Below are 18,187 nucleotides of genomic sequence, written 5' to 3' on the forward strand. Positions count from 1 at the left end.
CCTTGTAAAGGCTAATTTTGTTCCTGTTTCTCCTTCCATTTCTCCTGGACTCAAATGATTTAGCATGCTGCTGAATGTCATTTTGTTTTCAGTTTTCAGTTTTTTTACAGCCCAACTTTGTTTATGCACTACACATTCACCAGACTGTACAAAGATAAATTGAGTAAACCCATAGTAAAGAAAACTGTCAAAAATAATAATAATGCTGATCCCATTATACAGTAGGCTATTATGTATAAGAAATAGTCAACCTATGCTACCTTCCAGACTTTACCTTTTGGAAGAAGTGCCAAATAGACAGAACCTACCCCCCATATGAACCAATAATGGCAATAAAGAAAAGGTACAATATATTGTCAATTGAGAGTAATGTAATATAATATAGCTCTCCCCTCCAAGTTGGCCTGGGCACTCTGACTTTGTTGAACTTGAGAATCGGTGTGGTGCTACTTGAGCAGCAGATGCCCTAGTGTTGTGGTGGACAACACTGCTTGGACATGGACCCTCACCCGGATGGCTGGAGGTTGGAGATTAACAGAGTAACAGATTCCAGCCCTCTTCAGGAAAGCCAGGTTTTCTCTTATGATACACCCCCCTTATGCAACAGTTAGCATGGACGCATAGCGCTTTTTCAATGTAATTGGTTCCGTAGCCTCGCCGGGTAAAGTCTGTCAGGTTGAACTAAATCTGGTTCCAGCCTCATGGGCATGGTGCAGCTTCACCGATTCATATGCTCTGGTAGTTGCTCGACCCAAAACCGACAATGGACATTTTTACGGTCTAATATTTTCACTTCAAAGGTGAAATACTTCTTGAGGTTATTGATGATCATGATGTCATGATCACATATAACAAGTGTGATGCCCAGTGTCTGTTGGGGGGTCTGCAGGATGGTCGGTTATATGGTACTGACATTGGTCCCCCTATACCTCCAGCACACCAGTGACTGGATGCCATGGTACTGACATTGGTCCTCCTATACCTTCAGCACACCAATGACTGGATGCCATCGTCTGTGATTTTCCTGACGTGACCATTGCTGACCTTTTTATCGGAGGTAGAGGTATAACATTGTCTCTGTATTATCATCCTAAAAAAAATATTTATTAGTAGCATTGTACGCACATCTTGTTGTCCAACCCAACTATTGCTAGCGTCTGTTTATGGTTTTGGTTTCTGTCCACTGTCGTTGCCTTCTCCATTTATACCCTTTCTACACACAGGACATGTGTCATGCATTTCCAGCCAGGGCACTATACAGTCTGAGTGGAAGAAGTGATTACAAGGCAGATGTCTGACTGCCTCGCCCACACTGAAGTCCTCTTTGCAGACCGGACACTCCATATTGCAGTCTACTTGTTCCTGAGATATGTTGACTGTTGGGAGAGAGGATATATTGTCCTTCTCTGCTGGAGGAGGGCCGGTGTTCTCGAACCGATCTAACAACATTGTTAGGATAGCGTCTAAACCTCCCTGTCCAAACACATAGTCCCCTACGTTAGAGTGCAACGATGGCGTCCACATGAAGGACGAAGAACCATTGACTCCAGAGTTGGCCAGGTCAAACTGGGGTGCAGAACCGGCAAACAAACCAATCACAGTAGAAAATAACTGTTGCGCTATGTTGTTCATCTCCACGGATCCTAGATGGTTCTCTGCGGATGGTTCTCTGCCCCCTGGCAGTCTGCTGCTGCCAAGAGGTGAGGAGCCAAAGACTCCAGAGTTGGCAAACAGAACAGGTAGGATCTGTTGTATGCTCCCCTCCGCAGGTCGTGGACGGTTCTCTGCAGAGGGATCTCCACCCGCTGGCCGTCTGCCGCCGAGGGGCAGAATGTGAAAACCAGCAGTGGCTGGGGGACCGAGACCACCTATGAGCTGTTGTAACATCCCCATCACATCTTGAATCTGTGGAGCAGGTGTGTCATCTACCCTGTTGTTGGAGACATCTTCCAGGAGACCGGAGTTTTCTGTTACTTCCTCTATGAAGCCTGAATCACATCTAGGACATATATATTCCGGGAGCTTGGGGTTCACTTCTCCGTTACAGCAGTGACAGAAGTAGTGATGCATGGGAACAACTGCAGCCTCAGCAAACGCTCAGGGCAAATGTCACCAACGATCTAATCGCTGTTTCAGTGTGATGGTGGTATGAACTGTTTCTTTCTCAACAAAGCAAAAAGGATCCTCTCAAAATGTAAACCCCCAACAAAGTACTTATATAGGCATATGTCCTGGGCGTGACGTAACAGTGACATCACAGTGTTTGTAAAGGGGGAAAGGGGGGTGTTTGTAAAAGCATTGCCCAAATATGGACTTTTTCAAATACGGCCATATCAAGAGGACACTTCAAGACAGGAAGAAAGCTTCTTTCATGAATGGAAAGAAAGTGTTCTGACGTCATGTGTTACTTTGATTGTGATGTCTTTCCATCATGCTGGGTTTAGCAGTGGTTCTCAAACTTTGTTGTGTCAAGGAAACCAAAATTGATATGTATTTGGCCGCGGACCCCGGTCTGAAAAAGCTTTGAAGATTTGTGTTTAAACAAGACCAGGAGACCTGGTTCTGCCAGACCCAGAATGAAGTCCTAGTATGTAACACACCTGTTTAAGTGAGCTTCCATCACTGTGATGACCACTGGCTGGGGCCGGAGGACAAAGTGACCATGCCCATGTATGGACGAAACAGGTACAAAGCCTCATGTAAGCCCGACCCCTTGGGTCTGGCAAAAAAATGCAAAGATTATTCAAAATCTTCCAAACATTTGAGATTTCTTGAATCTTGAAATGGCAAAAATAGCAGATTGTGACACGCTGCAAGCTTGCTATTTTTGAATAGCCAACGTACAAATGGATAAAGTGGTTAAAATGATTGTGATGCTGCACTAACAAATTTAGCTGAAGACCCCCTGGAACCCCCAACCTGGGGGTCACCGGAACCCCACTTTGAGAACCACTGGTTTACAGTATTTTTTTATTCCTGTGTAACTATCTTTTTTATGTTTTACTTTTGCGACTGAATTTCCCTCGCGGGATCAATAAAGGTCTAGTCTTATTTTCTCTTGGCTCAGGCCAGGACATCTAAAGATGAGTCTGTTGGTGGGCGAAAGACTTTGTGACGTGGAGTTGCAGGATTGGATAGGGACAGGGGGTTTACATGTTGCAGTTTTGGTTGGTCAGCTGGTTGGCTTAGCAACGGGTATGGTCAGTAGTTGCTCGATTGGTTGGGGATGGGGTTGCAGAATTGGTCGTCCCTCCAGGCTAAACGGATGGAGGGGGAGAGAGTTGTGTATGTGGGCCTGTGGGGGTGTAGATGTCAACAAGCATGCAACGCTGATCACTTATTCAGGATTATCGAATTATCATTGCCAGACCCAAGGGGTCGGCCTACATGAGGCTTTGTACCTGTTTTCTCCATACATGGGCATGCCCCCTTTGCCCTTAGGCCCCAGCCATAAAAGTCTGTCCCCCTTTTGTCCATACATGGGCATATTTGTACCTGTTTTCTCCATACATGGGCATGCCCCCTTTGCCCTTAGGCCCCAGCCATAAAAGTCTGTCCCCCTTTCGTCCATACATTGGCATATTTGTACCTGTTTTCTCCATACATGGGCATGCCCCCTTTGCCCTTAGGCCCCAGCCATAAAAGTCTGTCCGCCTTTCGTCCATACATGGGCATACACAGGCTGACACGTCATGTGAAGTCCGGCTTATAAAAGTCTGTCCCCCTTTCGTCCATACATGGGCATAGACACAGGCTGACACGTCATGTGAAGTCCGGCTTAGCCGTGACGTAGTGCTCTTAGTACTTATTCCGGGTCTGGCAGAACCAGGTCTCCTGGTCTTGTTCTCCTTTCTACTATAATTATGCATACTATTTACTTATTTATCCTACTATAAATGCGTCGGATCAGCGGATCTCCAAAAACATAGATAAAACCACAGTACCCTGGTTCCTGATAGTACTGACGTCATAGACTGGCCTAGACTCCATATTTGGGCAATGAACTCCATATATGGGCTTAAAAGGGACACAGACAGACAGATACAGAAATCTCCATTTATGGGCATGAAAGGGACACAGACAGACAGATACAGAAATCTCCATTTATGGGCATGAAAGGGACACAGACAGACATGTTACAGATACAACGGGTATTGCATAACCGGGTGTGGCATGCATTTCCAACTTGCATCGTTCCTGACTTGCATATCTTTCCAGAGTAGGCCGGTCTACTTTATCAAATGTATGAATGAATCAAAGAAGCAGAAATTAATTCAGAATTTCAGAAAAAAATCTGACAGATCCGTCTTTTTTTTCTTATCGACATCACATGACCATAGATATAATGCATGGATTAAAGCAAATAAAATCATGTATGGCCAAGTCCTATTATGTGATTTGTGAAATAGTGTGAAAGGAGCCCCCCCCACACCACACTAGCGCTATTTCCTAAACAATTATAGAAATTATATGTTTTAGTGATATTGTTCCATGCTGTTCTACATACTGCCAACCAGGTGAAACAAATCACAGATTGAGACTTTAATCTTTGCTCTTATGAAATATCCGAGACCATTGGGGTTTTAAGGAAAATGCTTCTAATGCTAGTTTGACCACTTCAAATGCTCTAATGTAAAAATAAAAATAGCATAGCCGATCTACCAGCTCCTATTTTCGCTGCGCAACATGCTTCCATGTAAGACATGGTGGCTTCTATCGAATCCAAATGACTGAACTCAGTCGTGACGACTGAGAACTTTAATCCATGATAATGTGTGCTGATTTGCGTGATGTTTGGACAAAATCTGTAGGAGTTATATAATTTTTTTTTCCTGGTGGCACTATAACAGGCCGATGTGAAAAATTTGAGGCAGAGGTTCTGCTCTGGCATCCATGGAGTGTGTATGCACAGTTTCACGTAGGGCCAACGGTGCCGGAGATTAGCTGTCCACAGACGAATGGACGGACACACGGACGGACGGACAGGATGCAAAACATAGTCTCGGCCACACCTTCGGCCTGGCGTAGACAATAATTGTCTTTATCCCGTCACCGTCAGGGATATTCATCTTCACAGTCTGTTCCAACAGAAAAACACATAACCATATAGCACAAAACAACATAGCACATAACAACACCAAACACCAAGACAATACATGAAGTCTCCAAAATACGCAAGCTACAGTACACAGAAAGTGCAGCAGTACACAACATGGCGGCCCCCATCCATTGAGTTCAGTTTAACAAGGAAATATCACAGTGCAAGTGATATTTCCTTGTTAAAATATAGCTCCTCTGATAGTAATCAAGCTTGCAGAGTGAGAATGAGATACTCTCCTCCTCTCTCGCAGTGGTGTGACTGTATGGCTCAATCTCCACCGCCTGTACACAGCTATACCATGTGAAGTCATGGTGAGAGCTCTCTTTCTATTGGTGCCTTGGACCTTATGTTACCATTACCCCAGAACCATTGGCTCTGCTTGCCTTTACCCCAGCTAGAGGCCACGCCCCCTGTGAGGCCACTGTGTGTGTGTCTGTGTGAGAGAGAGCAATGTTCCAAAGGTCTTGAAACAACTTATTTTTTGCTCTGATCTCAGGGACTGTACAAAGGACAGGAGGATTGGGCCCACTTTTTTGCAAAACAATGGACCAGACTGTAGTAAGTTTAGTTAGACTCAATTTATAATTTCAATATCTTGTTATTGGTTAAGATTGTGTTAGCCTCATATCACTATTTCAACCATGCAGTCCTTGACAGTGCAATATACTGTAATTCCTTTGTGGGAACAAAGGAATCTATAGATGCAGTGTTTTGTAATGTATCTATACGTCATTCAGTATGGCTAATGTGGGTAGAGTACATTCATACATGTCAATACGTATTTGCTTGAATAGACACATGCTTGGATAATCTTGTTGGTGGTGTGCACAAAAAGCTCTATTTGCATGATTACATGGGTTACTATACAAGCTAAATGATAAACTACTGACCTTTTACAGTAGGTAGCCTATTATGTTATGTCAAAAATACATGTGACAAGAAAATAAGGATTCAAATTCTGCCTCAACTACACCAGTCAAAAGGTTACCTAGGGTGAGTTGGTTGATGCAGAGGCCAGTAAAAAGGAAACCAACCCACACAGCGAACAAACAAGACTAAAACAGCCTAAACAAAAGCAACTGAATGCTGAGAGCAAATTTGTCCATCTTTGCAACGGTGTCATATATGCAACGGTGCTCCAAAAGCGACAAAATACGTACTGTACACTTACATCCAAAAGGAGAAATATTTTTGCCATGGGACACTGATGCCATAATGTATAGGACCAATGCCAAATTTTTGTGGCCGATGCAATCCTGATTTTTTTAGAGTTCTACCACCGATTACGACATTTTGTCCAAAAAAGTGCAACAGTTTTGATTGAACATTTAACTTGTAAGCAAACAAATAACTAAACTAAACACAAATAACTTTTTGATAGATTAAAAATACATTTTAACTTTAATATATGAACATAGCATTTATTATACAATGAACAAGTAAACAGTAAATAGTAAAAGTAAAGTAAATAAAAAATATTTATTTTATTTTTTATTTTGCTTAACCACTTAAGCCCTATTCACACTTCCAAAAACAGCCTATCTACAAGTTTGCGTTGTGAGCTTGTAGATAGGCTATTTTTGAAAATGTGTTGAAACCGGGACACATTGTTTGCTTGATTGCTGATAGTGTCAAAAAGGTCCAAACCGATATATCAGTATGAGTCTAATACTGTGTGTGTGTGTGTGTGTGTGTGTGTGTGTGTGTGTGTGTGTGTGCGCGTGTGTGCGTGTGTGTGTGTGTGTGTATTGTCACACAGGTAGTTGTGGCTGTTTCTGTGGTAATAGGGACAGTGCTGTACCGCTTCCTGTCGGGATCTGGAGGAAAGAAGAAGAAGCTACCCGTTACACTGCAGGATCCCACAGTCAAATGTCCACTCCGTCTTATAGACAAAGAGGTGACACACATAACACGATTAGTTAAGGGCGAGGGGGGGGGTCTAAAAGCTCATAACACATTGCGATGCTACGTGTTTATGAGCTTATACAGTAGATCTGCAATTTTTTTTTACGTTTTTTTGAAAGTTGAGCATATCAGAAAATAGAGCTGAGCAGAGAGCTAATGCTGATTAACAAAATTGCCACTTTGTTTGTTGTCCCATGTTGTCCTTGTACAGGATATTAGCCATGATACCAAGAGGTTTCGGTTTGGCCTTCACTCTCCAGATCATGTCCTTGGACTGCCAGTAGGTACTGTATGATATGCATACTCTCCTGTCCTCTCCTCAATAGACAGACAGACAAATGCTGTAGACATACTACAGACAGACAGACAGACAGACAGACAGTAGTGTAGATAGATACTATAGACAGACAGACAGACAGACAGACAGACATACAGTATACTGTAGATAGATACTTTAGATGGATAAATAGACAGACAGACAGATACTGTAGATAGATACTATAGCTAGACAGACAGACAGACAGACAGACAGACAGACAGACAGACAGACAGACAGACAGACAGACAGACAGACAGACAGACAGACAGACAGACAGACAGACAGACAGATACTGTAGAGATACTATAGATAGACAGACGGATACTGTAGAGATACTGTAGATATATACTATAGATAGACAGACAGACAGACAGATAGATACTGTAGAGATACTATAGATAGACAGACAGATACTGTAGAGATACTGTAGATAGATACTATAGCTATAGACAGACAGATACTGTAGATAGATACTGTATAGATAGATACTTTAAATACTTTAAAGACAGACAGACAGACAGACAGACAGACAGACAGACAGACACTGTGTAGAGATACTGTAGATAGATAGACATGCAGAATGACAGACAGACAGACAGACAGACAGACAGACAGACAGACAGACAGACAGACAGACAGAGATCCCTGGGGGAAATGCAGGTGTTATCATAGCAGCAACAGCAGTAGGTGTAAAACACAGGATTGGTACAGGTAAGAGTAAGGAGTCTGACCCTAGCCATCTGCACTTGGACATAATGTATATTTCTATCATTATAAAATTAGATTTTGTAGTGACATTTTATTGTGTCCTGATTTCTGTGTTTTACTGAGGTTTCACTTCATAGCTGTTTTCACTTCATAGCCTTTTATTCTGAAGCAACATTATAGTGTTTCCTGTTTTCCTTTGTTGCTGTTACCTGTGTTGTCTCACCAGTCCTGTGAATTGCAAATAGTGTTCACCTACAGTATGTCCTCTTAGTTCTAGCCAATCATGCATGTGTTAATTGTCCATTGTGTTCACCTGTGTCATGTCAATCCTTGTGTCTATTTATACTCCCTGTGTTTTATGTTCCTTAATTGTTCATTGGGATTGTGTCACCAGTGTTTGTTCTTGACTTCTTGTTTCCTTGTATAGATCTATTAGTGTTTTCCTCATACATTTAGGATTTTATAGATAAACCCCATGCTTTCATACTGCACTGCCTCTGCTTCTTTGTCCTGCACCTTGGTCCTTAGTTACCCCTGACTCGCACCGTGACAAAGGGACAGATTTCGAGCTTAAAGGAGAATTTTGGACTAAGTTTTTCTTACCTTTTCTATGATGTTATGATATCTTAGGATGAATGGTACGGTAGAAAAATGTCATAATTCCATCCCGGGTCCGACCGCCACAGCTTAAAACGTGCGCGGATAGGCCTTGCGCTAGATCGTATATTTTAATAGCTTTTTTTTATTTTTTAGATCTGACGTTCATAGTGACAGAACACTATGCAACCAAAAAAAAAAGAAAAACCTAGCTAGACGAGATTTCAATCTCGAGATTTCAATCTCGTCTAGCGAGACTTCTGTTTGTTTTTTTTGACAGTGTTCTGTCACTATGAACGTCAAAAAAAAAAAAAGCTATTAAAATATGTGATCTAACGCAAGGCCTATCCGCGCACGTTTTAAGCTGTGGTGGACCCAGGATGGAGTTATGAAAATGTTCTACTGTACCATTCATCCTAAGATATCATAACATTATAGAAAAGGTAAGAAAAACTTAGTCCAAAATTCTCCTTTAAGAATGCCAGAGAGGCTGCAAGTTACCTATTACTTATTTACTTCCAACATACATTTTCACTCTACTGGTCTGCCCAGCAGAATAGTATTATATAGTCAGGCCTCAGCCTGTCTAATTCCATTGCTTTGTCTCCTTTTCTCGTCTGCTGCACATGTGCCCCTATATTCCTCAAATATTCTATCCACCACTGGAATATGATCCAAATCTTCTGACCCCCATTTGTCTTCCCTCTCCTCTGCAGGACAACATGTGTATCTGTCAGCTAAGGTGAATGGGAGTCTGGTGGTCAGAGCCTATACTCCAGTCACCAGTGATGAAGACCAAGGATACGTTGATCTTGTGGTTAAGGTAGTTTTAAATGTATTTTATTTCTGCAAAAATACCAAAAACTGCTGATCTACATGTTTGTAGTTCAGGTATGTTTTGCTAACTGTTGAACAAATTACACAGGGCTTAAATGGTTAATAGAGATAGCATAACACACTTAAACGATTATGACTGTACAGGTATCAACATCATGGTTTTTATCTTGTATAGCTATAAGCAGCGTTTCTTATCCATGTCATAAAGTTTGACATCCGTAACTTGATTTGTGGTGTTTTTGTTGTAGCCAGTTAAGTCAAACCATGTAATCTATTGACCTTCTCACCTGATTGCCACAGTATATTGCTCTCAGGCCAAAGAGTTATTACACAGTATCAGAGACAGATAGAACTGCTACAAAAACTTGTAATAAACTGGAGTGTCATCCAACTTGTGCTCACTGTGTGAAAACTACTTGGGGGGGATAACAGACTGAAATTACAATATATTACATTTGTTTAGGTATACTTCAAGAACTGCCATCCTTCCTTTCCAGAGGGAGGAAAGATGTCTCAGTACCTGAATGACATGGCTATAGGAGATACCATTGACTTTAGAGGACCCAATGGACTGCTGGTGTACCATGAGAATGGTGAGTGAACGAGAAAGAGAGTGAGTGAGCGACCTTGAGAACGAGAGAGAGAGGAAGAAGACTATCATCTCTACTGGCCTTGTATTGAGCTGTTACTTTTGAATGTCATTAACCTTTTATGGCCAACAGATGGCAGTGTAGCATAACATTGTCGTGTATTTCTTTCAGGGACATTTTCCATCAGACCTGACAAGAAGTCTGAGCCCAAGATTAAGAAGGTCAAACACATTGCCATGATCGCTGGTGGAACAGGTTAATTTACATTTTCTGTTCTATTCTAATCTATGAATAATGGGCACTTGAATGAATATGTGAATTTAGGGAAACATCGCTACACTTCGCAGCGACGCTCTGAATCTTTTCAGTATTTTTGTCCACTGCGTAATTTGTTTCAAATTATGAGACTTAGTCTGTAAGATGATATATTATATCTGTGAAGTGTCTGTGAGAGTGAGAGATGACAAAAGGTGCACTCTCTTTAATTTGGATCATTACATCCAATGATGTAAGTAGTTTTACATCTACCTACTGCACACCACAGTAGATCTGGGAGGGACTTTCATGGCATACTGCTTTGTTTGCACAGATAATCCAGTGTACACCGCCTTGTTAATGAATGTACTACAAATACAGTATAATATCACTTTTGCTTTTTGTTAATAAATGAATGCCGTATTTTAGCCTTTGTCATAGCTGATGTACAAGCTCATAACACGTCGAGATACGAAATGTGAGCTTGTATATCTGTTATTTTAACTTATTTTTATATTCACCTATAATGACATGCCCAAAATATGGCCACCAGGTTGAAAGTGGTTTCTTCTGTCTGTGGCATTTATAAATATTGAACCAATGACAAGTATTAACAAGAGCTTGTGACAAAAATAATAACTACATTGGATCCATTGGCACACCTGCTCTTTTTTTTCCTGAAAAGTAGCTGTTTTGGACATACAGTACAAGGTTTCTGCCCGACAGCACTGATATATAATATATGTTTAAACCATCCCCTGAGAAGAAGAACACTGTCCTTTGTCTATTCCAGGTATCACTCCCATGTTGCAGCTGATTCGTGCCATCACAGCAGACCCTTCTGACCAAACCATGTGCTCTCTCATATTCGCCAATCAGGTGTGCTTCACTTTTCTTTTCATTTTTTTAAAGGACAATTCTACTTGAAAACTTGTCAGCTAGTAATCCTGCAGCCTTAAACCCTAGCATCACTATTGTGGAGCTAACATTTGGCGAACATAGCCAAACTACAAGCTCACAATGCGTCACAACGTGATACATTGTGAGCTTGTGGATCGGCTAATTTTGCCTCTACCTTCTCCTATCATTACATAATCTTTTAGAAGTATTTACATTCCACAGTAAATTCTAATTTATGCAGTACTTTGTCACACAACCATGACCCTTGACCAAAAATAATTACGATTTTCAACGGAAAAATGTGTCTTTCAGTTCCCTTACGAATCTTTTTCCCTCTCAGACTGAGAAAGACATCCTCTTAAGAGAAGAATTGGATGAGGTGAAGAGGGATCATCCTGATAAGCTCAACCTCTGGTTCACACTAGACAAACCTCCACAGGGTAACACACTGGTTTATAACCATACTTGAGTGCTTATAACTGTAATTACACAGTGTTATGAGCATATTGTAAAGTATTTGTAATTGACCTTAAAAGTCATTTTTTTTATCATGTGTTATGATTATTGTTATAAAATAGTATGAGTATTTGTGAGTTCTTACAACTAGACATGGAATGCATAGAAGTGTGAACCAATACTTTTAATGTTTAACTATTTTTAAATGAACAAATATAGCTCTGGCATAAAGTGAGGCATCTTTATCTGGTTTTATAAAGAAAAAAGGAGGAAAAATAGCTCGAAAGCCTGGTTTCCATTCCATTTTCAACCAATTGGGTCCAGGGCTCGCCTACTCCAAAACTGAATCCGACAATTTCCACACACTGTACATTCATTCAGAATCCGCTTACACTGTATACTCTCTAGACCGGATACACAAACTGGCAAAGCAAATTGATCCCAGTCTATCCCAAGATTTTATACAGCCTGTTTAGTCATCTATGCCATCAATAATTAATCAAAAAAGTATAAAAGCCAGGCCTCATGCTATGACGAACGACAGCAGAACAAAGGTCGGCTCAGTCCCAAAATATGTGTTTGAGAAAATAAGCACTGAATCATATTCTATTCTTACGTGTGTGTATAAATAGTATTAGAATCAGTTATCATATAAATAATACATTAAACATCTTTCTCTCTATCTCGCCTGTTTTCTGTTCTCTTCACCTTCAGATTGGAGCTACAGTTCAGGGTTTGTGAACGCTGACATGATCAAAGACCACCTCCCTCCTCCGTCCAGTGATGTCCTGGTCGTCCTCTGTGGTCCTCCACCCATGGTCCAATACGCCTGTCTGCCAAATCTTGACAAGCTGGGATTCAAGACAGACAACATCTTTGCATACTAGCGTACAAAATACAGCAAGCATCCTTTCAATATTTCCTAATTCTGAAAAAAATGTCCAAATATTTTGAGGCGTCCGGGTGGCGCAGGGGTAAAGTTTGTGCCCTCCACACTCTAGACCAGTTGTTCTAAACTTGGGGTCCAGCGACCCCTAGGGGTCCTTGAGGGTGTTCCTGAGGGTCCCCAAGCATGAAAATCAGTTTGACCACTTATATACATAGGCTATTAAAAAAATTGGTGATCTACAAGCTCACAACATGTCGCAATGCGACCGCTATTTTCAAAAAACCTTGAAAAGTTTGAAAATGTTTGGAATATTTTTCAATGTTTAGTTAGTTTATTTTGATCCACATCAACAATTACACCAAACATACCCCACTATAAGCCAATGGTTCATGTTGATTGATCAAAAAGGCATAGGCTGAAGCTCAAAGCTTATTTATGCCTATCCTTCCTTCATGTTGTTTTAACTTAGATACATCATTTATAAAGTTCATATTATATGAACACTCAAAGTATTTCATAATTACATTCAAGATGTTACATTGATCGTAGTAATCGAACACTCGAAAATATACAATATATACACCCATTTCTTCATTCTTATACACATAATTACACCCGAATGCGTGCATATACTAATATACACCCATTCAAATATCATACCGTTATATACAAACGCCAACACTACCACATCACACCATACCCCTCAATCCATCAATTTCCTAGTTATTACGCATATACATGTCAGTATCTCACCACAACATGCCAACATATTATGTTACCATGCTTTACTGAGCAGGCAACACGCCCTAATCGTTATATATACTAATTTTAACAACACAAATCTTCTATGGGCGTCCCTGGCACAAAATATTTTCAGATGGGGGTCCGTGGCTAAACACAATAATTTGGGGGTCCTTGACATATTTGAGCACTGTTCTAGACCCACTTGGCCGGCAGATTATCATAACTTTGTACATTGTTTTACAGTCAAATTAGGCTACTACTTGTAAAATCTTAAATTTTATTTCGTACTTTGTCATTGTAATTAAGCTCAAAAACGTTTTTAATAAAACATTTCTAAATCTGCATTTTCATAGGGTCATTCGTTCTCTTTGACTATGCTCTACTAGGCTACAGTATATTCACATGATTTCATGCACACTATGTTGTCTGGTCATCATGAGTTTAGTTTTTTTGTAAAGTAGGGCATCACATTTCATTATCTACACACATTCAAATCTCGAATACTAGACATGCCACACTTGGCTACATCAACTTGTCTCTTGGGCATGACAAGTGGTGAAAAGTATGTAGTCTACAATTTTGAGGTAGTCTGCTTTTAATTTTGAGTATTTCAATTTGCTATACTTTATACACTACATCTACACTATTATACACTAGCCTACATCTCAGAGGAAAATGTGTTATTTTTTTTTGCTTTTAGCAAAACATACATTAACTTATAAATTATAGGTTAAGCTACCCCGCAGCACATAATGTCATTAAAATCAGCCCCACTTCTATACCAGCATCATTAAGGGAATGGACACATTAATCCTTTACTAATTACAATCAGCAGACTATGAAATGTGCCATTCTTCATAATGAGAAGCCTATAGGCGACATTCACGTTTAATATAGGTACTATAAGTACATTTTTTGCTTTGCTGCAAATTGCAGTAGGCCTATTGATACTTTAACTTAAAGTCTGTGTAGGCCTACTTCCAGTGATGGAAGAAGTACTCACATGTTTTACTTAAGTAAAATTATCAATACTGCAATTTAGAAATACTCTGTTACAAGTAACATTCCAGTATTCTTAATGTACTTGAGTAAAAGTACAAAAGTATTGGTTACAAAATGTATTTAAAATACCAAAAGTAGAAAGTACTAAAGTAGAATTTAACGTTTTCAAATGTATACACATCTTTTGAAAATAGCAGATCTACAAGCTCACAATGATTGTTAGCTTGTAGATCGGCTATTTTCAAATGGCCAAAATGTATATAGGGCTGAAGTGTTTAATGCATGTTTTGTAATAATCAAAATCTACAAAGGAACTAGTAACTTAGGGTAGGGTAAGTGATTTGCAATTATTCAAATAATTGCAAAATGGGTCTATGTTCAGATAGTGCTCGTTACTATAGAGTGTCCTGTCCATATAAGAAGTCTCCAATGTCTCTCCAGCTCTTTATTAAACAGAAAATACATTTTCAGTGCTTTGATTGATTGATTGATTGATGTAGTTTATTTAGTAAGACATGAGAATAGTACATGACAGTACATAACAGTACATGGAAGTACAAATTCACAATACAAGGTCTACTAAACTGGAACTCTCATTAAGCACTAAGCTTGTTTAAGATGAGAACCCCATGCACACAAATCATGATGAAATATAAGAGGCAGATAGATATACACACTACTATACAGAATGTCATACAATCAGCTTTCAGGTTACTGGTATGAAGAGAGAAAAAAATATATATATACAAAAGAGGAAAATGAAGGAGGGTGGGGGGGGGTAGGTTAAGACTTAGACAGGGGCCATTTTCGAATTGCAGCATCCTGAAGGTGTATCTTTAGGGCAGTTTTGAAAGTGAGTAGGGTTTTACACTCCTTTTGGTAGGGCATTCCACATTTTTGATGAATAGCATGAGAACGAGTTCATTCCCTTAGTTGAGCCAAATCTGGGTTGAACATGATTTGTAGAGCTGCCTCTGGTATTTTTATGATCATGGACTGCATTAACATTTTGGAAGTATTTTGACAAATACAGGGGGATCCCAATGTTGTGGTGTATCTTGAAGACCAGGCCCATAGCAAGTTGCTGTACTCTGTCCTCAACCCTAAGCCATCCAATCCTAGCAAAATGAGCAGGGGTTAGATGGGTTTTGTGATTGAGGCCAATCACAAAACCCTCTCTTGATTGGCTTAAAATGTGTCACCTACCTGCAAATGTACTATAGTCTGTTTACTAAAGAGCTGGAGAGACCCCTGTGACCGAACAAACGCTCTGTAGCAATTACTATCAGAATATAGTACTTTAACCTTTAACAAAAAACTAAAAAATACCCAAAAATATCACTTACCCTACCTTTAAGTTTTCAAATAATTGTAGTGGAGTAAAAGTACAATATTTGCCTCTGAGATGTAGTGGAGTAGAAGTAAAAGTATTGAAAATAGTAAAAAAAAATACTTGGGTACGGTACTTGAGTAAATGTACTTCGTTACTTTACACCACTCACTGCCTACTTCAAGTTCTTCCAGCGCTGGACATGACTGGGATGCTTCTTGTGGGTCGGACTGGACTGCAGACATGAACTGCTGACAGCGCATCCACATTCGTCACACCATAAGTTTACTCTCTTATCGCTCGGGTTCCCATTGGACGTCTCGTCATTATAGGAGTAGGAGCTTAGAAGGCACCGCCTTTCTCACGGTGCTGCCGTTTAGTGTAAACTACTGCTGGCTGACAGACTGACTGCGCGGAGTACACGCTGAAGAAGAACAAGACAATACAACACAACAGAGAAATATTACAGCGTGGATTGTCGGGTACCAGTTACTCTGTGGACATAGTAGTTGGCTGACTTGGCTCAGAGGAAAGTTCCGTTTGGATTTAGACTAACTTTTGGTGCCACAGCTGTCATGTGAGTTTTTTTAATTGGCACTTAATGGTCCAAGTGGCTGACAACCGCTGTTTGTCTTCCTCATCTAACCTGAGTAACACGATTGAACGCTGATCTGGAATGTTATTTTGATCCTGTTCGTCATTATGTGACACCAGTGTAGACAACACTGACTGTAGGCTACTGTGTGAAGTGTGCTACCAGTGGTGTAAAGTAACTTACAATTTTGAGGTATCTTTACTTTACTGGAGTATTAACGAATTTAAATATATTGTAGGCTACTTTCTTCTCTAGCCTTGGATCAAGACTATCATAGTTGTATTTTATCGATTCGAGTCTGACTTTTACTTTCGTGGACGTGTAGATATAAAAATGTAAAAATTTATAAAATACATAAATGATAGTCTTGAACTCTTGATTTGCCTCAGAGATCATGTAGTGGAGTAGTAGCCTTCTACTACTCCACTACATGATCTCTGAGGCAAATATTGTACTTTTACTCCACTGCAATTATTTGAAAACTTTAGTTACTAGTAACTTTGCAGATATAAATTATTATATCATAAAACATACATTAACCACTTAAAGCTATTTTATATAGGCTATTTGAAAATAGCGAGCTTGTAGATCTGCTATTTTCCTAACATTTTAGTACTTTTTGATGCCATTACTTTTGTACTTTTACTCAAGTAACATTTTGAATACAGGCCTTTTACTTGTAACAGAGTGTTTCTACATTGTGGTATATTTACTTAAGTTAAGTAATATAGCGGAGTACTTATTCCACATGTGTAGACAACGCTGACTCTGACTGTACTGTGTGAAGTGGCAGTGCTACTGAATTATTTGTTCGTGTGTAATGTTATTGATACCGTCGGGCTCAATGCGGTGTTTGGTTCCAACTATGTTCTGATGATGATCGTGTTGGCTACAGCTGCCACATGGGCAGTTACAGGAACATAGTTTAGTTTTTTTTTTTTTTTTTTAATAATTTGTAAAAAATCTGTGATCTTAACCCTCACCAGTCGTGGTGCTGCACTGGTCCCCAAACCTTTTGGCTTGAGAACCAAAAGAGAAAGAACTTTGTTTCCCTTGGACCCAATGTAGTGAAAATAGTAGATCTGCAAGCTCACAATACCTTGCAAGCTTGCATATCTGTTGTTTTCACTACTACTTGTTGTGTTTACTAATTTATGGAATTTCTTTGATTATTTATATTTTATTCATGAAATTAGTTTTGAAAATCTGTTTTCAACTCAATAATTTTGTTAGTGGAAAATATTAAAAAATATTTTAAAATAATAATAATTAATGCCAAAATGTAGTAAACAAAAAATAAAGTGGTATTTAGTCACGACCAATGGAGCACTGAAGACTGAACACAGAAACAGTGCTGTAGGCTACACTCAAGTCATTACAAAACTATTCTGGGAATACAAGAAAGAAGGTGTAGCCTATTCTTGTAAAGTGTCCTGACCTGAAGTGTGGGTTATATTGTAGGCTAATCAATAACACAAAAGTTATTTAATTATGGTTGTGTTTTATACTGTTGCTCGGGAAGTTTGGGCTTATTTTTGTATCACTTGCACAGTCCTAGAATAACGTGTTTATTCTAGGACTGTGCAAGTGAGGGTCGTGTGTCTAGGTTGTTCCATATGCCCTCACCCACCCCCAGACCTGAAACCCAGTCAGGCGAGAAGGCTCATCTCATGTAATCACTGTTGAGTGGACTTGTTGTGTTTAATTCAGACAAAAGGATACACTTTCACTCAGTATGCAATTGAGCAAGATATTGTGGCTCATTATTAATTATATCGCTGGCTAATCTGTTATTGGCCTTGTGTCCAAACTGAACTTAATTAGACAGGCGGCCTACTCCCCCCATTCTGTCAGACGCGGCTCCTGTGTTTTCTCAGCTGTCAGACTGCCAGCCCATTGACTGTTATTGGCATAATGCAGCAGGAAGCCTACTGTATACTTACGGAAATTGTAGGAGCA

At 39.8% G+C, this 18,187-nt stretch overlaps 3 protein-coding genes across 4 annotated transcripts in view; 2 read left to right on the top strand and 1 right to left on the bottom strand.

Annotated features, from left to right (window-relative positions):
* Window positions 1-1,161: 1,161 nt before the first annotated feature.
* LOC308092302 (E3 ubiquitin-protein ligase RNF115-like) lies at window positions 1,162-2,070 on the bottom strand (the record flags this gene model as incomplete). The annotated part of the gene is made up of 1 exon (XM_080438152.1): window positions 1,162-2,070. One exon carries the CDS (start codon window positions 2,068-2,070, stop codon window positions 1,162-1,164), a length of 909 nt encoding a protein of 302 aa, XP_080294278.1.
* Window positions 2,071-5,542: 3,472 nt separating this feature from the next.
* On the top strand, window positions 5,543-12,911 carry cyb5r2 (cytochrome b5 reductase 2). Its single transcript, XM_080437180.1, has 9 exons — window positions 5,543-5,659; window positions 6,861-6,998; window positions 7,218-7,290; window positions 9,347-9,453; window positions 9,931-10,060; window positions 10,229-10,312; window positions 11,106-11,191; window positions 11,553-11,652; window positions 12,383-12,911. Exons 1-9 carry the CDS (start codon window positions 5,645-5,647, stop codon window positions 12,553-12,555), a joined length of 906 nt encoding a protein of 301 aa, XP_080293306.1. The 5' UTR covers window positions 5,543-5,644; the 3' UTR covers window positions 12,556-12,911.
* A 3,139-nt stretch (window positions 12,912-16,050) lies between these two features.
* The window catches only part of mical2b (microtubule associated monooxygenase, calponin and LIM domain containing 2b), a 62,437-nt gene continuing 60,300 nt past the window's right edge, over window positions 16,051-18,187 (top strand). For both annotated transcript variants that reach the window (XM_080437616.1, XM_080437617.1), the window contains exon 1: window positions 16,051-16,210. The gene's annotated coding sequence lies outside the window, so the exon portion shown is untranslated. The remainder of the gene's footprint in view (window positions 16,211-18,187) is intronic.

The sequence above is a fragment of the Gymnoscopelus braueri genome (genome assembly GCF_963280865.1).
Source record: "Gymnoscopelus braueri genome assembly, chromosome: 9".
In the NCBI taxonomy this organism is placed as follows: domain Eukaryota; kingdom Metazoa; phylum Chordata; class Actinopteri; order Myctophiformes; family Myctophidae; genus Gymnoscopelus; species Gymnoscopelus braueri.

Bases quoted from the DNA above. Each gene is read 5' to 3' on its own strand.
- cyb5r2 (XM_080437180.1), top strand. The intron at 6,999-7,217 runs GTGACACACATA...GTCCTTGTACAG, and splicing joins TCCGTCTTATAGACAAAGAG to GATATTAGCCATGATACCAA. The intron at 10,061-10,228 runs GTGAGTGAACGA...TATTTCTTTCAG, and splicing joins GCTGGTGTACCATGAGAATG to GGACATTTTCCATCAGACCT.